A 23,904-nucleotide genomic window follows, 5' to 3' on the forward strand; every position below is an offset into this window, starting at 1 on the left:
CAATGTTTATCTTTGTATTTTATCCTTTCTGGCCAAGACATTCAGTTGAATAATCCAATAATTAAAAAAAAATTTACCCAACTCACCATGGTATAGCAAATAATATATTCTCTTGCCTTGAAGACCTTTACCCATCCAGGGGCATGGCAAACACATGCTGGATACATCAACTAAGTGCCTAAGACCCCATGAGTTAAGACACTAAATCCTGCTAGAATCTAATCTAATTCCAATTGAAGACACCATTATCCACTTATCCATCTATCTACTTGGGAGTGAGGCGGCCCCAGCTTAAAGCTAGGAGGAGGTAGCATTGCAAGCCCATTAAAAAAGTACCATGCAGCATAACACACAAGCATCAAGTTCCCATATGGATAAACTCTAAAAGGCTAATCTAGCTATTGCACCAGTACTTGGATCACTGGATACCTACCACTACCACCGCCAAAGCCGCCTCCGCCTCCTCCGTTGTTATAGCTGTCACTCCCGCCATAGCCACTGCCCTGGTTTCCATAACCCTGTCCACCACTTCCATAGCCTCTGCTTCCTCCAGAGTAACCAGGGCCGCCTCCTCCATAACCACCTACAAGAATACAATTCTTCTCAATAAGACAAAAGTATTCAACAGTCAAATTCTCTGCTAGCATGACAGCTAAAGGCCTGCTCACAACATGCTATTAGGTCAGAATTGCGCTTATCATGCACTAGAGTTTTAGTCTCTATTAGCCTATCCTAAAGGTTGACAACTTTCTATAGTTCCTTAAATAAAACAAACAAAAACTTACCATCATTACCGAATCCATTATAGCCATCCCCACTGCCACCATATCCACCACCACCGCGGCTGCCACCAAAGCCACCTGGAGAAAAGCAGAATTAAAACAAACAAACAAAAAAACATGTTTGAAATATGTGGATGGCATACAAGTCACCCCCTTCTAAGTCTAAATTTTAGGAAGCATTAAATCAGTTAATCGTTTCCGTATGCAAAACTACTGGTTAGTGAGAAGCCAGAACTACATCTAGTTTAAAATGTAACTTTGGATAAGTCATCTGGGGGTAATTATAATTTTACCACTAACTCTCATTAGTAAACTATAACCACACATACCTCGACCACTGAAGTTTCCTCCACGACCAAAGTTGTCATTCCCACCAAAACCACCTCCACGACCACCGCCAAAGTTTCCAGAACCACTTCGACCTGAAGAGACAAGTTTTAAGTGTTAGGTTGTATAAACTGGAATTACTCAAAATTACATTTAAGGTTTAATTAAGTAACAAACTGACCTCTTTGGCTGGATGAGGCACTAGCCATCTCTTGCTTAGATAGGGCTTTCCTTACTTCACAGTTGTGGCCATTCACAGTGTGGTATTTCTGAACTGAAAAAATTTGAAGATAAAGAAAACACCAACTCAGCATTTAGAATCCCAGCATGGATTTCAGAACCCTTAGCAAATGCCAGCCACCTGATACTTACTGACAATCTTGTCTACAGAATCATGGTCATCAAAGGTTACGAAAGCAAAGCCTCTCTTTTTGCCACTGCCTCGATCAGTCATGATTTCAATCACTTCAATTTTCCCATACTGTTCAAAATAATCTCTTAGATGATGTTCTTCGGTGTCTTCTTTAATGCCACCAACAAAAATCTTTTTCACAGTTAAGTGGGCACCAGGTCTTTGAGAATCCTAACACGAAAAAAATTAATTTAACTTATATTAACAAAACCTATCCCCAAGTTAAGAATTTTGTTTGTTACACCCCCAAACGTTAAGTCCCCCTAGTGGCACACTTCCAAATGACTAAGGGAAGGGGGGAAAAAAAGATCACTTACTTCTCTTGAGACAGCCCTCTTTGGTTCCACAACTCTTCCATCCACCTTGTGTGGCCTTGCATTCATGGCCGCATCCACCTCCTCCACAGTGGCATATGTGACAAACCCGAAGCCTCTGGAGCGTTTGGTGTTTGGATCCCTCATTACCTTTAATGGTTAATACGTGGTAAGCCCCCAGAAGCTATTGCCTTTTCTACCTTAAGTAAGGCAATAGGAGACTTTATACCAACCCTTTGTCTGAAACCCTTCAATTTCCCACTAACCATCTAAACTTAATCAATTGGGAGCTTTTTAGACAGTTAAAGCCACACCTTACTTACAACTATAATCCCATTAGCATTCAGATGGTTACTACAGCAAGCTAAGCCAAAGAAATCAACGAGTTCTACGGTCCTTTGTCTCTTTCAAGTCTTACCACACAATCTGTGAGCGTTCCCCACTGCTCAAAATGGCTCCGCAGACTCTCATCGGTTGTTTCAAAGCTCAAACCTCCGATGAAGAGCTTCCGCAGCTGTTCGGGCTCTTTGGGTGACTATGAGTAGAAGAAAAAAAAGCGCTAAGTGGGGCTATAACGCAAAACACCTTCCAATTACAAGAACCAAAACTAAAACTAGATGGCAACGTACGAAAACACTTATTGTTCCTTCTGGTCGCAGCAAGCCACGTGCTCCTCCGCACTGGGGGAGGCGGTAATGTTGGGTGCTGGGTGGGCCAGGAGGCGCCGAGCGCATGCGTCCCTCACTCCCTTCGACGCACGCGCAACAAAAGGACTAGGAGGAAGAAGTACATCTCCAATATCGACTATAAATGCTCTTTAAGAAAGTCGCCCACTGAGACAAAGTAAAAAACAGACTGAATGTGCTTAAAAGTCTTGCAAGGTGGACCGAGCCTGCGTTGATAGCTAAGGGTTGCAGGACGGCAGCCTCATGGCGAAGAGGACAAAATGGCGACCTCAACTTAGGGAGGGGTAGGCCCTGGCAGCGACCGAAGAACTGCTGAACCGGTTGGGGCAAGCAGCCAAACCAGGCCGAACCCTACTGAACTCAGGAAGGCGCGAGAAAGAAAATTTAGCTGGAGAGAGCGTCTTACTCACCTCTGACTTAGACATGACGGCAGTGGAGGGGGGGGGAAACGTCAACGATGCTTACTCGGCGGCGTCCACGAGCAGAAAGGAGTAATCTACCGCACGTATCTGCCAGCCTACCTTCGGCCTCGCTCTTTTATCCCGCCTCCTCGCTTTCAGCATTGGTAGACTCCGCCCCTGAGTAGCTCTGATTGGATATTTGAAATTGCTTCCCCCTACTATTGGTCTCTGGTACTGCAGTGCTGTGTAACGTCATCCGTTTGGGCGTTCTACGCAGTCTCCACCCCTCGGGGGGGGTCTATGGATTCCCGAGTAATTTTATTCTTAACTAGTCTGATTGGCTAGTCAACCAATCATTCATGTTTGAATGCACTTAGGGTATTTAGATAACTTTTTAATTCTCTACGCTACGAATTTTATGTTCAGCTCACCTGGCAAACCATGATTAATACTATGTATCAGAAAAGTAGTTAGCATGTAACAATTTTTTTTTTTTTGGCAGCGACTGCCTGCTGAGCGCATGTGTAGTAAAATGGCGAGTTTACGCAGGCGCGTTAAGAAGTTCCGCCTGGCGCTTGGAACACGTGAAATGGCGGGCAGGAGACAGCGGCGAACCTAAGGCGCCTGCGTAGTGGCGGGAGTTGGGCCCCTTTTTGCGCAGGCGTAATGGGCGGGGAAAGGGTCCAGTCCCAGGATTGGTCGCGCAGGCGCAGGGAAGGATCCGTTTTGGCGGGCGGTTGGCGTTGCGCAGAACGCGGCGGCAGCGGCGGCCTGTGGTCCGGCCTCACCACCGAGGAACAGGGGACACATTAGCTTGAGTGATCGGTCTCGATCCCGGGTAAGTGGCGGACAGTCTTGCCTACGCATACGAGGTCTTGAACCGACTCCAGTTGGCCCCGTTATTGTGTGAAATGAATGGACCGCGGGGTGGGGGCTAGTGAAGGGGGAGCGGTGGGTCCACCCAACCAATGGAAGAACAGGGGCGGGATGTTTTAATCCCCGTAGTTTTTGTGGAGCTTTGCAGCTGAAGAGTTTGACTGGCGAGTGAATAGGCCAATTGGGTCCGCCTTTAGCTGCCGACTGACCGGTCCTTGGGCCATCGGTATGTGGGAGGCGGGCTTTCTCGTCCTGAGCAGCGGCTCACTGAGCCAATGAGCACGAAGCGCGCGGTAGGTTGGGCTCCTCCAAGAGGCAGCGGTTTGACTCCAATGGGGGATGCGGCAGTCGGGCGGTTAAATGGATGGACCAAATCTGGAGCCAGTAGGCGGACAGTTTACGGAAAGCGCTCGGGCTGGGCGTCCAATCAGCGCTCCAAAAGAGGGAGGTCTTAGGTTTGGGGATGCAAGGATGGGGAGTCACTGCCTGCGATGGCGCGAGGGGGTGGGTATTTTATTCACAATGACTTGAACGAAGCCTTTGGGTCTCTAGGCTACACACTTCTCTGGTAGGGAACCTGTAAGCTTGCTCCTGTATTTCTCGAGTTTGACTTTATTTCCCCATGTTGGTACATCCCACCATCCAGCAATGTTTAGGTTTTGGGGGGGGGAACAAGGGAGGTCTTTTGACTTCGAGAACTCGCTTCTTTAGGAAGACGGACTTGAAATGTTAGAGCGAATAGGATAAATCTCTTTGTATTGTTGTGGAAAGGTACCCAAGAAAAATCAACATAATTGTAATAATGCATATTTTCACGGACAAAGAGATTTGTAAATCCACAGAAAAAGTTTTGGAAAGCTACATACCAAAGCGTGTTACCTCTAGGGATACAGTGGGATGGAGACAGGTCCGATTTCCAATGTTTAAATCTTTGCAGGGATAATAATTTGTGATTAAATTTAAATTTAAAAGCCAATTGTTTTTGTGTTTTCAGTTATAAGCAAGTGCTTCTCAACACCTCCTTACTCCTTACACCTCAAAAAAGTTCTATTTTTCCGTTAAGAACTAAGGTGATCCTCTGTTTAAAAATACAAATTTTATAAAGGTAGCTTTTTTTGAGTACTTAGTATTGAGACCTGCTAGGCATTATGCTAAATGCTTTGCAAGCATTGTCCATGTCCCCAATGCTTTATCTTAGGCTCTTCTCTGTGGAACTTTTTTCTCCATATATATCTTTCTTTACACCATTACAGATCTCCTAAGTCCTTTCTGCTGTTCATTGAGGATATCTGGATTTGGATAAAAAGGAAATTGCTTAAGGAGGGTGATACTTAGGGTGTTGGAGACAGGAGGACTCATCCATCACCTGGGTTATTTTTTTGCCTTTTGATTATATTTCCTTCAAAGTATTTTATATGCAGTTCATATCCTGTTAGTAATGCCCATTCTTATCAGTCCAGTGTATTTTAGTAAAACAAATTTTCATTGCATAGTGGCTGTATCAGAGTCTATACTGCTTTCTTATTTACTGATTTATTTAGTGTCAAGGGAAAAATGTTTAAATACTGTAATAAGTTCAAATACATATGAAGTCCTCTTATGAGTAGAGACCTTTCTGACATTGTACAAAAGGAAGATGATTTTAGATGAGCTTATCGTGAACCAGTGGAGAGATTTTCATGTTATCTGGCACTTGCAAAAGGAAAACCTATTTTGTATTTGCTTCTAAACTATTCATAGGTATGCTAATAATGCAGCTACTTAGTTTATAAGAACTAAAGTGAAATAGATTAAGGGTATCTGTCCCTAATTTATTTAGGTTTGAAAGGAATACAATCTTGATCTACTACAGGGTTTCTCAAGCTCAGCACTGTTGATATTTTGAGCCTGATAAATGCATCTCACCTCCCCCCAACCCCCCACTTGTGACAATCACAATGTCACCAAATGTCCTGGGAGGGAGGGTGCAAAATCTCCACTTGAAAACCATTGATCTGAAATGACAGATGGTAGAGTTGATTACCTTGTCAAAATCTTTTATTTTGCCAATTGGAATTTAGAGGGAGAAGATGGGTGAAGTGTTTAGGAAGTGTCCTTTGGCAAATGGATCACTAAAATCCTTATGATTATCTCTTCAGATATAGCGTGATCATTGTTTGATTGGATAAAAGGAAAATTTCATTAAGGTGCTTACCATTTCTTGCAATTTGAATGTTGATTGCATTTTGTGTTTGTTTGGCTTCCTAAAATAATGGCAAATATGTTTTTGAAGAAGGTAGACTTTGCTTCAGATGCTTATTACATTCTTATTTGACTTAATCCTGTTTCCTTTAAAGTTTCATTATGCAAATGTGCAAAGCACTCTGACATTTTCTTTTTTTAAATAAATTTATTTATTTTATTTATTTATTTATTTTTGGCTGTGTTGGGTCTTTGTTGCTGCACGCGGGCTTTCTCTAGTTGCGGGAGCGGAGGCTACTCTTCGTTGCGGTGCGTGGGCTTCTCATTGCGGTGGCTTCTCTTGTTGCAGAGCACGGGCTCTAGGCATGCGGGCTTCAGTAGTTGCGGCATGCAGGCTCAGTAGTTGTGGCGCACGGGCTTAGTTGCTCCGGCCATGTGGGATCTTCCGGGACCAGGGATCGAACCCGTGTCCCCTGCGTTGGCAGGCGGATTCTCAACCACTGCACCACCAGGGAAGCCCCTCTCTGACATTTTCTCATCTATAATACTCTATTTCATGTTCTTAAAAACACAGGTCGATTTCTGCTGATCTGATTTTTCAGCTGTGTAGAGACCTGTACACTGGGGGAAAAGAAATACTGACTGAAAAATAGGTAACCAAATCATGCCACCCTAGATTACTCTGAGTAGATTGATCTCATCTCCAGCCCCACCTACTTGGCTGTAATCAGTGACCCCTTATTTGATGTTTTTAATGGTTATATTTTAATTTGAAAAATTTCAGGACTTGAAGCTAGACTTTTTGGTTTACTGTGGTGTGCAAATAAAAGTTGTTTGTTTTATTGTAAATTCTCTTACAGTGTCACAGTTAATAGGTCTGATAAACATTTCTTTCTGGTGGGTAATTTTTCATTGCTGAGACTATCACATTGAAAATCCTAAGTTTAGATTTATTTCTTGCCTTTGGAGAACCTGGTTTGGTTGTTAATTTGTTCCTCTCTGTTAACAATATAAAATGCTGAGCCTTTGTTACAAAAATTAAATTTCAGGCACTTGCATTTAGAATTTAGAAGCATATTATTGCATCCAAACATGAAATGATTATTCACTAAAAGGGAAAATAACACATCTTCACTGGTCTGTCTGAAATACAGTAAGTAGAAAGCTTCTGTCTGGGCAGGAGGTTAGCAAGATGATAACTGGGGAAAGAGAAAGAAAGAACATACCTCTGAAGTGACTGGATTTTTATATTATCTAGGGAAGTTCTGGTGATTTTCACTGCCCTTGACAGTACCTCTAGAAAAGAGAGAAAGGTATCCAGGGTACAAAGTTTTCCGAGGAAGACTGCTAGTTTTTGCTTTTATCAAGGTATTTTATTTAACCATATAGCATGATTTATATATCTTATTGAAATAGCCCATTTAACATCCGCTGGTAAAGCATTTTTTCTTGTCCTTTTACTTGGTCTATTTTTATTTCCGTTTACCTTACGTGAAATTGGGCCTAAATGCTCTGGATGTTGATTTAAAAAGCAATAAATTACAGTGTGAGATATCACAACTGACTTAGTATGGCTGCTATTTACACATTGTTATCTATGAACTTTGACTCTGGGCAGTTGTCTTTTTTTCCCTGACATAAACTTTGATTTTCCTTCCCTCCTTGTAGAGGATGGCTTTAGCTGATCATCGTACTAATGGGAAGGAGTCCAGGTCATCCTGAGAAGAGTTGGCTTGTGCAGAGTCCAGGACGCAGATTTGTTGGATTTCTGTAAGCCACTCGAAGCCACGTGTTCATTTCTGATGACAACTTTACACTTGTGTTGGCAGAACACCCACAGTGACAACTGTTGCCCATGTTTAGTCTGTTCGGGAGCTCTACCAGCTAGCATGTTTGGGGGAAGACCTACACTGTTCTTGTTAGAAGCTGTGTAAATATTAGATCTTTCTGAATTTATCTTCTCAGATCTACCATAATTTTAGATAAATTGCATCCTGTGATCGCCTCAACTTACCCTTTGAAATGAAAGATTAAAGGGTTTAGGCATTCTTTGCGTCATTTAAAGCACAATTCTTTTTGCATCAGTAATTGGTTTTATATATGTCCGGTTTATATGATTTTTAAAATTTTATTTCCCCTGTGTCTTGGTTTCTTGTGGCTGCAATTACCACAAACCTAGTGGCTTCAAACAACAGGAATTTATTCTCATAATTCTGGAGGCCAGAAGTCTGCAATCAAGGTGTTGAGTCCATTCTGGAGGCCCTAGGGGAGAGTCCCTTTCTTGCCTTTCCAGCTTCTGGTGGTTGTCAGTTTTCCTTGGCTTATGGCCTCATCTCTCCCTGCTCTGTCTTAATGTTGCCTTCTTTGTGTGTCTGTATCAGAACTCCTGCCTCTCTTATAAAGATACGTGTGATTTCACTTAAGGCCCACTGATAATCCAGGATAAATTTCTTCTTTCACATCTTTAAATCACATCTTTGCCATGTAAAGTAATATTCACAGGTTTGAGGGATTAGGTCATGGACAACTTTTGGAGGGCCATCATTCAGACTGTTATACCCTGGTTCTCTAACCCCTATCCAAATAAATTTTACCTAATTCAAAAAAGGAAAGGTTGTTTTTAAAAATGAGGGGCAGCTGGGGGGCAGGAGAAGTCTCAGGAGACCCAAGTGAGCCATTTGCCCTCTTCAGTCCTTAGTTTCCTTCTTTTTTTTTTTTTTTTTTTTGTGGTACGCAGGCCTCTCACTGTTGTGGCCTCTCCCGTTGCAGAGCACAGGCTCCGGATGCGCAGGCTCAGGGGCCATGGCTCACGGGCCTAGCCGCTCTGTGGCATGTGGGATCTTCCCGGGGCACGAAGCTGTGTCCCCTGCATTGGCAGGTGGACTCTCAACCACTGCGCCACCAGGGAAGCCCCTTTAGTTTCTTTTTTCTTTCTTTTTTTTTTTTAAGCTGTGTTGGGTCTTTGTTGCTGCACACGGGCTTTCTCTAGTTGTGGCGAGCGGGGGCTACTCTTTGTTGCGGTGCGTGGGCTTCTTATTGCGGTGGCTTCTCTTTCCGGTGCGCGGGCTTCAGTAGTTGTGGCTCACAGGCTCTAGAGCGCAGGCTCAGTAGTTGTGGCGCGTGGGCTTAGACGCTCTGTGGCATGTGGAATCTTCCCGGACCAGGGATCAAACCCATGTCCCCTGCATTGGCAGGTGGATTCTTAACCACTGTGCCACCAGGGAAGTCCCAGTTGTTAGTTTCTTATATGGAAGAAATTGGATAGGTGAGAACTAATAGCCCTCTAGACCTAGGACTTTTATGAAGTGACTCCTAAATTGTCTTGGAGTTTATTTTTGAAGTTAATTTTAAATGCAAATTTAAATGCAAATCAAGAACTCATTCTTATATTTTGGGCCAATGTAGTCCACTGGTGGTTTTGCCTAGGACTTGAGGGACAGAAGACTTTGTTGGCTGCTTGTCAACTTCTCAGGATGTTAACACAGGATAACAAACTGTACTTGTTAATTGTGTGTGATTTTCTAAAAAGAATGTAATGCACTAGCTGGGCCACTTTTCACTCATTCTGATGAGGCTGTGGACTGTGTAGTCTGGATTTCCTATCCAGTAAGAATAGTTCATCAGATTTAAACACAATCAATTATACCTCAGTTTAAAATTATTTTTAAAGAGAGGGGAGTAAGCAGAATTTTAAGAAAAAAAAGCACTGACAGAGTTTTCTAACTGAAAATAGGTCATAGACCTAGTTTTAAAGTTTTTCACATGCAGTCTTTTTTTTTTTTTTTTTTTTTAACCAATTGGCATGCCAGATCTTAGTTTCCTGACCAGGGATTGAACCCGTGCCCCCTGCAGTGGAAGTGCAGATTCTTAACCACTGGACCACCACGGAAGTCCCAACATGCAGTCTTATTCTTCAGACTTACTAAGTGCCTGTTCCATTGTGTTTCATTGCTAGGAAGGACACCAGCAAGCATAGGATTGAGATGGTGTCATTGAAAGGACTACTTTAAGATCAAGTTTCATAACACACTCATTATTTATTTCTTCCATGGAGAGGAGGAACCAAATTGAATTCAAGTATTTCTCTGATTGTAATCTACAATTCTTAGAATAAGGCAAGTTCATATCTGAGCCAGCAGGCGTAATTATGTTGGAATAAAATGCCCTCTGCTAAAGAGGTCAGCCAGTAGGCTGGGAAATCTATCTTAACTTTGGTTTCTGAGGCAAATCCTTAACTCCTTTTGCCTTGTTTCTCATCCCTAAATCAGTAAGACTCACTTACTACCTCACAGGGAGTTGTGGAGGGTAATATACTGCTAATTTGTTCAGTATTTCACAACAATAAATTATATCTAGGAATCTGATGAAACATAGGCAAACCTCGTATGTGTAGCTGGAGACAAGCATAGATGAAACTTACAGATAGTTCAGCAAATTCATTAAAGTTATTTTTAACATCCAACATTTTACCTTCTGTTTCCTGTATATTTTCCAAAGTGTTTTCTTGTTCTTTTTCCATAAAAGACATGAGGTAGATAGGGCAAATAGCTAACACTAGGTTAGATGATAAAAGGATCAACTCATCAAGAGGACACAATAATTCTAAATTTTACATAACTAATAATAAGTGTCAAAGTACAAGAAAGAAAAAACAATAGAAGTAAATAATAGACATTTGCAATTATGCTGGAGACTTCAACACCCTCTTTTAATTAAAAAAAACAATAGAACTGAAATAGTAGATATCTGCAATTGAAGATTTCAACACCCTTTTTCAGTAATAGAACAAGTAGACAGAAAGTCAGTATGGAATAGACTTGAACAACACTATCAACCAACCTGATGTAATTGACATTCATAGGATATTCCATCCAACAGTAGCAGAATACACATTTTTTTCAAGTGCACGGGAACATTTACCAAGACAGACCATCTTCTGTCATAAAACAAATCTCAAAATTAAAAGGATTTGATCATACAAAGTATGTTTTCTGGCCATATGGAATTAAATTAGAAATCAGTAACTGAAAGACATCTGGAAGATCCCCAAATATTTGAAACTAAACACACTTCTAAGTAACCCATGGATCAAAGAAGAGATCACACACAGAAAATTAGAAAATATTTTGAACTGAATAAAAATGATGACGTCAAAATCTGTGGGATACAGCCAAGGCAGTGCTTAGAGGAAAATTTATAGTATTAAATGCTTTAATTAAAAAGGCAGAAAGATATAGAGTCTGTTTCTATCTTAAGAACCTAGAAAAAGAAGGGATAAGAGTGATGGTGTTTAAGGGTACAAACTTGTAACAAGTAGTAAATAACCCTAAAGACGTAATGCATGGTATAGTGAATATGGACAATAATACTGTACTGCAATTATGTAACATAAATATCACTACATTGTCCACCATATTACAAAACACAAATGTATCAAAGTAACACACCATACACCTTAAACTTACAGTGTTACGTGTCAAATTTATTCAATTAAAAAAAGAAAAAGCAAATTAAACCCAAAGTAAGCAGAAGAAAGGAAATAGTGAAGGTAAAAGCAGTAAGTAGTTCATGAAGTATAAGACAAAACCAGTAGAGAAAAATCAAACTGAAAGTTGGTTTTTTGAGATGATAAATAAAATTAACGAGCAAGTCTGATCAGGGGGAAAACGTCACAAATTACGAATATCAGGAATAAGAGAAGGGCTATCACTACTGATCCTACAGACAGTGAAAGGGTAATAAGGGAGTATTGTGAACAACTATGCCAATACATTCAATGTCTAAGGTAAAATGAATGGCTTCCTTGAAAGACAAACTACCAAAGCTCACTTCAGAAGAAATTCAGAACCTCACTAGCCCTATATGTAACAAGGATAATGGAATTTGTAGTTAACAGCCTCCCCACAAAGAAAACTCCAGGTCTAGATGGCTTCACAGGTGAATTTTCCCAACTTCTAAAGAAGAAATAATATCAAATTCTACACAAACTGTTCCAGAAAATAGAAGAGGAGGAAGCACCAACGTGTTCATTATTTTTAACTTCATCTACTATTAGCTTCCCTGCTTTATATATATATTTTTTTTAAAAAAAATAAATTTATTTATTTATTTATGGCTGTGTTGGGTCTTCGTTGTGGTGTGGTGGCTTCTCGTTGCAGAGCACGGGTTCTAGGGTGCACGGGCTTCAGTGGTTGTGGCTCGCGGGCTCTAGAGTGCAGGCTCAGTAGTTGTGGTGCATGGGCTTAGTTGCTCCACGGCATGTGGGATCTTCCCGGAGCAGGGCTCGAACCTGTGTCCCCTGCATTGGCAGGCAGATTCTTAACCACTGCGCCACCAGGGAAGCCCCTGCTTTATATTTTTTAAAGTGTTTAGTTTTTTTACCCCCACAGCAGACCTATGAGATAAGTAGGGCAAATAGCTAACACCCTTAAGGTTAAGTGAACTGTCCAGTTCAACCTTTCAGTGATCTAGTTGGGATAGGACCCACATCTCCTTATTCCTAGTCCTGATATTGCCACTGTTAACTAGTTACCCCTTTAGTAGCTTTTTTGTAATAACCTTTGGGGATGGTGCTAACCAGTGCTAACTTAACTAAGGAGAATCTTAAAATCCTTAGTCCTTAAGTTGAAGACTGGGCTAAACTCACTGCTTATGCAATGCTTGACACCTACTTGGCCCTCAATAAATGTCCCGTAACCAATTTTAGAGCAAGGATCAGTATTACTGTATCATCCTTTTGGCATAGGATCTGAATTGGGATGATGGTTGGAAGCTGGACAAAAAGAGAGTCAGAAACATCTTATTTAGCATAAGCAATGTGTCAGAGTGCTCAGTGGAAGAGCTGGGTGGTCTGAGATTGGCCATCCCTTTAGCTGTTTATCTGATGGCCTTTCTTTGCATTTAACTATCAAGATATCTGAAGTGTAGAGCACACTTTTATGATATTGTGGCATAGTAACTCACACTTAAATGTCAATAGAGACGCTTGCAGAGACGTACAAGGTTCAATAATTTCTGGTGTAGGTTTGTTTCTCCTGTCACCACCCATTATGTATTTTTTTACAGCTTTTAAATTGCCACAGAGAGAAATTGGTCAGGATCATAATAGATGGCCAAGGAGCTGCCAAGGATACCGTTGTATGGGATGGGAAAAAGTTCAATACTGGCTTGATTTTATTTATCTAAATTGTAGGCTATGACTTCAATATAATTCATGTTGCTAATACACCAAGGTAATGGCAGAGCACAAAACTATGCCATATGTTGAAGGAATGCTTTTACTCCTGAAGTTTTACAGTCTGAGATATCTTTCTTATTCCAATTATATAAAAACTCCTTTTTTTGTCAGCATGTATTAATCAGGTTTTACCATATTGATTTAAAGTCTAATACCATCTCAACCGTTAGAGATTTTAGTTTGGTTATGCAAATTAATTTTTATGACTCTTGAATGTCTTTGCAAAACTAAGACTATGTTAGAATGTAAATTGTTTGGCATAGTAGAAGCTCTTCCTTTAAATAGAGGATTTGTTGAAATGACCTGAAGGGGCCCTTGTAACCCTTAAGCTGCTGATGGCCAAAATCTGTACAAGCTAGATAAACATGAGTCTTAATTTTATGGCTGTTTAGAAACTGCTTTATGACCATAATTTTGTTTGGTGGTGGATACTTCAGTTCTCTTTTAACCCTTCCATATTTTGTGAACATGAATTGCCAAAGTGGTATGTAAAAATCTAAGATTCCTGGTAATTACTCAAACGTTGCTCTTACTCATTTTTCTTAAGATATATGATGAAATTGCTAGGTTCTTCATGAAAGGTGACAAGATCTAGTTCATGCTTCATCACATTTAATTAATAGAGAGGAGTGGGTGTGAGATTAACACTCACTAGAGACTGTGGTGCTTTGAGATGAATTCAGTACATTCCAAGGATAGAGTTGTTGGAAGCACCATCTGGAAGACATTTGTCCATAGTGGTACAAATTCTACTTTCTCATGACTCTTGGAACAATTGACTATCTAACCTCTTGCACAGCGATGGGTTTAGGTGTGCCCTAACTAAATTTAGAGAAGAGGGACACTTGGGAGAAGAAATTCGGTAGATTTGAATAAAGGAAATAGAAAAATCTCATGTAAAATTATTATTTTGTGGAATTGTGATCTGGTAATGAGTTATCAAGAATTTGTGTGTTCAGGTTTCCCTGGTGGCGCAGTGGTTGAGAATCTGCCTGCTAATGCAGGGGACACGGGTTCGAGCCCTGGTCTGGGAAGATCCCACATGCTGCGGAGCAACTAGGCCCGTGCGCCACAGCCACAACTACTGAGCCTGCGCATCTGGAGCCTGTGCTCTGCAACAAGAGAGGCGGCGATAGTGAGAGGCCCGCACATCGCCATGAAGAGTGGCCCCCGTTTGCCACAACTAGAGAAAGCCCTCGCACAGAAACGAAGACCCAACACAGCCAAAAATAAATAAATAAATAAATAATTTTATAAAGAAATATATTTTAAAAAAAGAATTTGTGTGTTAGTGGTAAATATACCAATGAACCAGACAACGCTTTGAGCAGTTCTGAGAATTCCTATAGTACACATTCATTTATGTTTTTTAATGGCATTCAGAGCTTGGAGGACAGTACAGTCAAATGAAATTTATAAGGCACCCTTTATCTCCATTTATAATGTAGATGTTTTAATCTAAAAGAACAAAAGGCTCTTTACTCCCTTGCTAGCTGGAGCAGGAGGCTTAGATAATCAACAAGTAGGATACTTTGCCCCCAGAATAATTCTGTGACTGGTTGAAGCAGTGCGTTGGCCTGATTTTTGAAGGATCATGAACTGGAGCTTGTGCTAGCCAAGGGAGAGAGCATTTCCTCTTTCCACACTCCTCTCTATTAATAAAGTTTGTGTTCTCTGTATGTGGCTTGTTAATGACAGGGGTGTTAACTGACCACAGTTAATCTTCCCCCTCTACTCTTTCCTAATCCAGTCTCTTAAATAGACATTTAGAAAGCTTTTAACTCCTCTTGAGTTGGGTGCTCATAGGCTTTTGGTGGAGGTGGAGTGATAGTTATCAGCCCATTTAACAAAACCTGAGACATCCAGGACAGCTGTAATGTGCATCCCTATGCTGTGTTTTTGTTAAAATGTCACATGGCTTATACTTTGGAAATCATAAATCTAGTGGAAGAAAACATCTTTATAGAGGGTATTTTAGTTTTATGCTGTACGTGTTACAAACCTAAAACCATTGGTACTTCTAGATCTATAAAGAGCAAAGAACACAAACCAGATTAAAATGGTTCTGTAAATTTGGTTGCTTTTCATCTGTTTTATTTGCTGCAATAAGGCTATAAAGAGGACGCCTTGAAGACAATGCTGTAGCTGACAGTTGCATAAGCCACCAGCTTTCCCCAAGGGCCTTAGGGGAGAAATGGGAGTTTCTCAAGCCTAGGCCAACTGAAGTCACCCACCAGTGGCATACTAATACATGTGATAGGGACCTTTGCATATGGCCTTGCCCTTTCCTACTCTTTAGAATGACTTTCTTTATAGAAGATTTTGTCTTTTTAGTGGGCTTATAAAATTTATATTGAAACTCTAAAATAAAGAGCTCATTGATTATGCATTTTGACATTTGGTTTGATTAATGTCAGTTTAGTAGGTAGTTCAGTGAGGCAGCTTAGCAGTTGGTTGCATTACTTTATAAACAATACAAAGAAAACTTAGAGAAAAACTTAGAATATATATAATACATATATATGCTGTTGCTCATAAGTCATGATGAAAATACAGTGTGCTACACCAAGATCTAAGAAAAGCCACCAGGACAGTTGACATTGAAAAGTATTGACTGGAGGGACTAGAGCAGAGCCTGAACTAGACAGAGCAGACAGATACCAGAGGTCTCATGTGGGTGGTTCTCTGTTTCCAGGATTGATTGGTTGATGCAAACAGCTAATCATTACATCTGTTGTTCTTCTGGATTGCCCCAGCTTTCGGTAATGCCCTCTCTGTAATTTCTGGGCACTGGCAGTTTTTACCATTTTTTTTTCTTTTACCCGTATAATGTGTGGGGCTTTTTTGGTCCCTCTCTTTCTGCTTCACCTCCTCACCTCTTCCCCCCCCACCTTTTTTTTCTGGAAGATTCATGTGTTAAAGAAGTTTCCTGTCATCCACTTGGAATGTGGGTTCTGACTGTGCCTGACCGCAGAGCTCTTTGATGTTTGTCCAAGGCTGAATTTTCACCAGATCCCTGGTTTAGGTGTTTTTCCCCCAGCACTCAGAGGCCTGTAAGGTGAATTTGCCTTGTATCGTTGATATGAAGGGTAGGTGGGCCTGCTCTTTCTTGTGATCTGATGGGCCATTAAATTGCTGGACTCTGTGGTTGTTGATGCCTTTACCAGAGAGTTCCTGTGTATGTTCAAGAAAAGGCTGAAAGCTGTTATGTCTGAAAGACCCTAGAAACTTGAGAAGCTCACCCCTTCCCATGGAGATTTCCATAAGGATAACAAGGTTGTGCTCAGAGGCTCAGCCTCTCTTTCTCTGTCATGGTGTCGGGATTCTACCTTAATCAAGCCATCATCCTGCCAGCCATGTCTCATTTCTCACACTGAAATGCTCCCTCCTTCCAAGCTCAGCGTGAACCACCAGTCTTGATGCTTTATCTGGTCCAGGCTCTAGCCCTTAAATTGTCCGTCTGACTCTGTTTCATTTGACCCTAATACACTGGGTCGCACTGTCTAAAAGAGAATTACGTCCCCTCCAGTGTCTGAGTGCATTTCTCATTTACTGCTGCTCCTGAGCAGATCTGTAACTTCAAGGTTAAGATAAGACACATTCCATCAGAACTATGTCATCATCCTGCCAGCTTCTGATCTGTGACTGTCCAGGAGATTTACAAGACAATTGCATGCCATTCTTTACAGAATATTATGGTTGGACTCTGACTCCTGGCATAAGGCCCAATTTGATTTGTCAGCTGTTACAAAACCCATTTCCCAAAGAGAAAGGGATCTTAGCCATGTGCCTTTTAGGCAGTTCTTAAGAGTGGGAAGGAGGGAATTGATCTGGCTCTTTATTTCCTGATGTTTTAAGGAGAAGGATGGACACCTGAAAGTTTTTGTCCCTTTCCTCATTGAATTCCCTTGTTTCCCCGGAAAGGTTTTACTAAAATGTTAGCATTGCTGTCCTTCTTTCCTGTCCTTTATCCCTTACAGAATTGCTGTTAAGTCTTTTCATTCTGCCATCTCCAATGCTTTCCTGAATTTTAAGGAGTAAGAATTTTGCCCTTGAGAGAAAAGGTTACCTGCCTTTTCTCTGAAGGTTTATTAGTTTACCAGCACCTGGTTAACAAAGACACAGTTCCTCCTTTCTTGCTCTCTAACATGTTGAACTGCAGGAGTTACTGCATGTGATATGGTTTAATGGCTTAGGAATTTGGAAGGTCACATATTTCCTGCTGCTGTTGTATTAGGCCCTGTAATATTTTTACAAAAGCTTTTCGTTGGGGGACTTAACAGCCCTTTGGTTTTCAACATAAACTCATTCTTTCCCTAGGTGGTAGGCAGTGGGGATTTATTTGGCCCACTTTAGTGATTCTGGGGTTAGAGCTAAAATTTATTTACTCAAGATCACACATGGCAAGTTAATCACAGAATCACAACCCTGATCTAATTCCTTTGGCATTGTTTTCATATCCCTTAACTACAAAAAGTTTTAAAAAGTTAGGAAGAATTGAGAAAGGCAGTTTTTACTCAGATTTCCTGATGGGTCTATTCAAGTTTGAAGAAATCTTCATAGTTGAAAACTGTCCACTTTTCCCTCATACCCTACGGTTTCTTCTGTTTGATAACCAAAATAATAACCAGTCTTCATGCTTTATCTGGTCCAGTCTCTAGCCCTTAAACTGTAAAAGAATCACCATTCTTTTTTTTCCTCAGTCGGGTTCTTTGCTTTTGATTGTCCCTTTTTCTTAATCTCCTATGGCAGCAGCCTCTATCTCTAAAAAACCCATATCTGTAAAGCAGAGAGCAGAGTTTTGGAGCTCTCTAAAATGCTCTTAGGGCCAGGAGAAAGGAATTCATGGGACTGCAAGTCTTAATTCTCTATTCTTTATTTCAGTCTTCCTTTTCTCAAGTATTAGGGATTCTTAATATACAAAGTTTTAAATTACTATACTGTATAATTAATGTTCCAGGTGGGTAATTATTTAAAAATTTGTTTTATAACATTACAGGAACAACTAATGAGAAGTGGTTTAATAGTAATGGTTGTGACTGGACTCCTCCCTCCCTTCTCTTTTTTAAAACTACTTAAGAATTAAATTTTTTTCTATCTATAATTTCAGCTGAAAGGTTCTTTGGTAGTGCTTCAAGTCGCTACATTCTGTTTCTGTATCCAGTGATTCCCCCCAAAGGGAAAGTTGTATAGCATCTTTGAAATCCTTCCCTTCCCCCTCTCCGGTTAGTCCCTGCACCCCACCCCCACCCCAGCAATCTTAATTAACTGTTCAGTGACAGATGGTAGAAAAGGCCTTGTCTAAAGTGCTTCTGGTGGGCTGGATTAGGGGGTGGGTAGTTTGTACTGATCTTGTTGTAGAAGGAGCTAGCCTTTCCCCGGCCCCCCGCCCCCCCCCCCAGTTGAGCTATAATCCTGTTAGATCTTAAAATGCTATTGATTAATTCCCAGTGCTCTTAGAGGAATAAGCACAAGTTTTGGGTTTAAAATCCAACCGCCAATTCCCTAGAGCTCTGAATGCCTTAGCCTTGAGGCCAAGGGAGGTACCTTCCAACTTCTCCACCCAGTCTTCACTGAAAAGAAAAGTTAAGCCTTTTAACTTTTCCGTTTGCCTCTCCCCCCTCCCCTTAGTCTAGTACGGCTGCCAGTTGCCATGGCAACGGACTGGGACAGCTGCGCAGTGGCGCCTAGGCAGCTGGGTGGGGGCGGGGGAGCTGCCAGCCCGCCAAGCCCCAGACCTGGGAGGGGAGGCCCCTTCTGTTAGCCCAGAGGGAAAGAAAGAACTGGGGCGATCCGGTAGGTAAAGGAGGGAACCCCCATTCATCTGCTGCCTCTGGGGCTCCTCTTTTGCATGAAGGTGTAAAGGTAGATTTTTCTCTTTCCTCCCTCAAACTGAAGAGCACATATGTAAATCCTTGTTTTTCCTTGTGAGGCAGGGGAGGCCATAGCCACAATGCTTCACTGCATGCATCTAACCCGGGGCTGGTTTTAACCCTGGCGCTCTGACCTAAGCTGCTCAGCTCCCGGAAATTCCAAGGTGAGTGGGGGCGGGGGTGGGTTACTCTCCCTGGAATATGACATTTCCTGTCTCTGGTGAGGTTGGAGGCTGCTTTTATTTTAAATAAATCAGATTTTTTTTCTTGAAGTTTAGGACTTTCCCCTGAATTCATGGAAAAATTATTTTGAAACCCCTCACCTACATTACCCCATCCTCCCACCCCCTCTTCCAAATAAAGTATGTTAATGAAGACATAGTTTTATTACCAGGCAGTAATGGGTACAGTTTTTTGGGTGGGCAGACCTATTGCTAGTAAGTTCTGGAGGTATGGTTTCCAACTATATATTCTGGGAATAATTCCCTAAAATTTGCTAATTTGAAGTAAATTGATAAATGCAACTTTCTATGCTACTCGAACAAAATTCCGAGATCAGTAGCGACCTTTCCTATTCCTGGGGTGGTCTTCTGATCAGGATGGAAATATTTTTAGTGCTGAAAAAAAGCTTTAAAGGTTACAGCAAAATAAAAATAGAGTTCAGCTAAGAAAACAATTCCTGCTACTCTGTAATCCAGACTCTAGGCACCATTTAACATGGTTAAGGAAGAATTCTTAAAAATGATTATGGTAACAACAACGTGGGAACTTTAAAAACTAGATTCTCTGTTGAGTACCCCTGGTTGTGCATATTTCTGAGCTTAACTCAATTTCCATTTGTGTTGCCTTGCTTCAGCTTTCCTTGGGCCTATGAATGGTTCCTCTGTGTTTTGAGACTTCATGTTGATGTGAGTCTGGGCCCAGACTTCTTTTTCCTCCTCTTCCTTTGGCCCAAAGTCAACTCCAGTTAAGAGGAGAGGTACCTTCTTAATAATTGGATAAGTTGAACCTTAAGAATTATTGAACAACTCAATGACTAATTTTGATTTTTAGGACTAAAAAATCTTTTTCTCCTTCCTACCTCCCTCCCATCCCCAAATGAAAGGGGAGTCTTAATGTGTTTGAGATGTCAGCCCTGCTTTTGTGAGCTGATGGATGCTCAGGAGGGACAAGCTCAGTTTGTTTAAGGGAAATGTACTGAGTCACTGAAAATGTGGTGGAAGATGCCTAAGCAGGACTTTTTTTGTGCTGCTAAGAGACTGTTCAGGATGCTCAGAGCAGAGGAAAGTTAGATTTTGGTGGCTTTTCTTACTTTTTTTTTTTTCCATTTTTATAAAAAAAACCTTATTAACTTTGGAGGGAAATGTGTTAGTTCTATCACGGTTCTTTTAACTGAAGGTTTTCCATACTTGTCTTTGAGTTTATGACTTGTAAACAGTTATAGAATTAGTAGCTAGGAGTAAAATCCCACACATTACTTGTCTTATGGAATCTGAAATTAGAGGAGTTAGATAATTGTGCCATCGAATAATTTTGATCTTGTTAGCTGAGGAGAAAGTTGTAATTGGGAAAGTGGGGATCTGCCCCTTTTTGATTAAACTCTTAGGACTCATCTGTAGGATGCTTTAAGACACAAGAAAAAGGTACATGGCAACTTAGTTTTATACCCCCTGCATCCTATCAAGAAGAGACAGAGTTTTAACTGCTCACATGGATCCTGACCATTTTTTTCCTTCCCATTTGCAGGAATCCGGTGGCCTTAGTCCTTCAGGTGGAGCAACGTGAGACATGGGAAAGAAAACCAAGAGGACAGCTGACAGTTCTTCTTCAGAGGATGAGGAGGAGTACGTCGTGGAGAAGGTGCTAGACAGACGTGTGGTTAAGGGGCAAGTGGAGTATCTACTGAAGTGGAAAGGCTTTTCCGAGTAAGTGCCTTCTCTCAGGCTTTGGGACTGTGCAGGTAGACGCAGACACAGACATTTCCCTGTGAACCATCACCATCTTTTTCTTTCACCACCTGCATTCCTTTCTAAGAGTCAGAAGACACAGCAATAAACTAAGCAAAATCTCCCCCTTCTTGGAGCTGATGTTCTAATGAGAATGCTTTTGAGAGGCAGTATAATGAACTGGTTAGGAGCATAGACTGGGGGCCAGATTGCCTGGACCACTTATGATATGAGCTGGGTGACCTTGGTGAAGTTCCTTAGTCTTTTTTCTTCCTCAATAAAATAGGGATTAGAAATAGTATATATCATAGAGACATTGGGGAGATGTGTAGAGCCTGACACATAAGCTCAGTGTAAGTATAAACTGCTACTGTTACTATTCTTTTGGATGTAACTAAGCTAAAACACATACATTTAAGCAGAAGAAGTTGTAGTTGATCCTATAGCCCATAGCTTTCGATAATGATCCTTGGACCTCAAGATGTCCTAGGATGAAACACTCATCTTAATGAGAGACTTAAATCTGAGACCACATTTTTCCCCAAATATTTATTTTTAAAAATTTCAGACATACATACAGCTGAGGCAAAAGAAATTGAGTGAACACTCAGATACACACCACCTAGTTTCTACAGTTAACATTTTAATATAATCTATCCCTTTATCTCTCAGTTTATCTTTTATTGTTATAAAACCTCTCTTTTTAGGTCAGTGAGCTTTAAGAATGGTACTGAAGTGTTGACTATTCAGAATTAGGCAGTAACTGACTTTATGTTGAACTGCTAAAGTAGGTTATTCTTTCCTTTGGAATGAGTAGAACTAGACACACAAGCATAGGAGAGGTAGCTTGAAAAGTGAAATACATGAAGCTGTGTAATCATTAGGCATTTTGCCTCAATTTCTCATTAATTCTCTTCCCAGGATGCCTGATAACGAAGAATGGGTTTCTCTGAACCCCAGTGAGCTTTTAGGAACTGGTTTAGGCTCCTTAGAGTGGTGCTGTCCAATAAAAATGTAATGCAAGCCATGTATGTAATTTCAAATTTTATGTTGGCTACATTAAGGAAAAGTGGAATTAATTTTAATAATATATTTTATTAAGCACACTACATCAAAATGCTATTTCAAAATTAATACAAAAATTATTGATAAAATTTTACATTATTTTTCATGCTTAAGAATTCAAAATCTGATGTATATTTTACATTTTGTAGCACGTCTCAGTTCATAGTAGCCGCATTTCAAATACTCATTAGCCACATGTGGCTAGTAGTTACCATACTGAACGTCACAACTTTGAAGTGTGAGACTTAAATATAATAAAAGATTGAATGTTTTGCCCAGTACCTTTGGACAAAGTTATGATCAGGAGCCTTCAGAATATATTTAAGGTTATTTTACTATGTGAATCAAGTTTCTCATCTGGAGCACTGTTGGTGTTTTAGGTGGGGCAGTTTATGCACTGCACGATGCTTAGCATCTGTAGCACACACACACAGAGCACTAAATGTGGGTAGCACAGCAATCAGAATGTGCCCTCCATATTTCTAAAGAGGAGTGGTATCACAACATCTTCTAGAGATGTGAACTATGAATTTGAGAGACCTAGAGCACCATGAGAAAGGAATTAAAATACACCTAAAGACTTTGAGGGTGTTTATTTGGCCCATTGAATCACCACTGGAAATAGTTGGGCATTTTGAAGAATTTCAAGACTATATAATTGAGCAACTGGTACCTTACATACATAAAAGAGGGAAAGAGGACTTCCCTGGTGGCGCAGTGGTTGAGAGTCCGCCTGCCGATGCAGGGGACGCGGGTTCGTACCCCGGTCCGGGAATACCCTACGTGCCGTGGAGCCGCGGGTCCCGTGAGCCATGGCCGCTGAGCCTGCGCCTCCAGAGCCTGTGCTCCGCAATGGGAGAGACCACAACAGTGAGAGGCCCGCGTACCGCAAAAAAAAAAAAAGAGGGAAGAAAAGGTTTAGGGTAGATGGATTAAACCTTTTTTTTTAGTATTTACTTATTTTATTTTTTTGGCTGCGTCGGGTCTTAGTTGTGGTACGCGGGTCTTTCATTGGGGTGCGTGGGCTTCTCTCTAGCTGTGGCGCGTGGGCTCCAGAGCATGTGGGCTCTGTAGTTTGTGGCACTCGGGCTCTCCTGTTGAGGCGTGCGAGCTCAGTAGTTGTGGCGCACGGGCTTAGTTGCCCCCCAGCATGTGGGATCTTAGTTCCCCGACCACGGATCGAACACGCGTCCCTGCATTGGAAGGCGGATTCTTTACCACTGGACCACCAAGGAAGTCCCGGATTAAACATTTATCCTTACTTTGTCAGAAATATCCAGTTTATCATTAAAGACCAGAACAGATTGTGCCCCTTCAGCATTGTCTACAACTAAGTACCTACTGTTTACTAGGCAGTGGTCATATTCTACCTCATGTGTTCTCTTTAATTCTCATAACAGCCTTTAGAGGTACTTTCAGTTTACATATGAGGAAATTAGTTGTTTGCCAAAGGTAACAGAACTGGTATGTGCTGAAACAAGGACCCGGCATCAGATTTCTTTGGCGCTAAAACCCAAATTCTTTATAAATTATACCGTGCTATCTTTTGGGTGCAAATTGATTGATGTAGAAACAACAATACCAATATGGTAGGAAAAGGGATAATCTCATTAGAAGACTGGCTTTCCTTGCTAGCAACAGATTCTCTCCTACCTCTGCATCTGCTTGCTTATTATGCTACAGTGTTGGCACGTCTCTTGATTTTCGTGCCTTAATTTCTCCTGGGATAGTAAACTTACATATATATTCTGTGGATTTAGGAGAAAGTTATTGTATGAGGAAATTTTTTTTTTTTTTTTTTTTT

General features: G+C 41.1%; 2 protein-coding genes across 2 annotated transcripts in view; one reads left to right on the forward strand and one right to left on the reverse strand.

Annotated features, from left to right (window-relative positions):
* Positions 1–47: 47 nt before the first annotated feature.
* HNRNPA1 (heterogeneous nuclear ribonucleoprotein A1) lies at positions 48–3,040 on the reverse strand. Its single transcript, XM_055085600.1, has 8 exons — positions 2,932–3,040; positions 2,254–2,370; positions 1,839–1,985; positions 1,482–1,692; positions 1,291–1,383; positions 1,112–1,204; positions 786–860; positions 48–583 (listed from the first exon to the last, which is right to left on the reverse strand). The coding sequence occupies exons 1-8, from the start codon at positions 2,944–2,946 to the stop codon at positions 399–401; spliced, it is 936 nt and encodes a 311-aa protein (XP_054941575.1). The 5' UTR covers positions 2,947–3,040; the 3' UTR covers positions 48–398.
* A 586-nt stretch (positions 3,041–3,626) lies between these two features.
* CBX5 (chromobox 5) overlaps positions 3,627–23,904 on the forward strand; it is a 40,761-nt gene continuing 20,483 nt past the window's right edge. Inside the window, exons 1-2 of the mRNA XM_055085726.1 lie at positions 3,627–3,760; positions 20,836–21,014. Of these exons, the coding sequence (XP_054941701.1) occupies positions 20,878–21,014 (137 nt within the window). The 5' untranslated portion in view covers positions 3,627–3,760; positions 20,836–20,877. The remainder of the gene's footprint in view (positions 3,761–20,835; positions 21,015–23,904) is intronic.

This window comes from Physeter macrocephalus, chromosome 6 (assembly GCF_002837175.3).
Source record: "Physeter macrocephalus isolate SW-GA chromosome 6, ASM283717v5, whole genome shotgun sequence".
In the NCBI taxonomy this organism is placed as follows: domain Eukaryota; kingdom Metazoa; phylum Chordata; class Mammalia; order Artiodactyla; family Physeteridae; genus Physeter; species Physeter macrocephalus.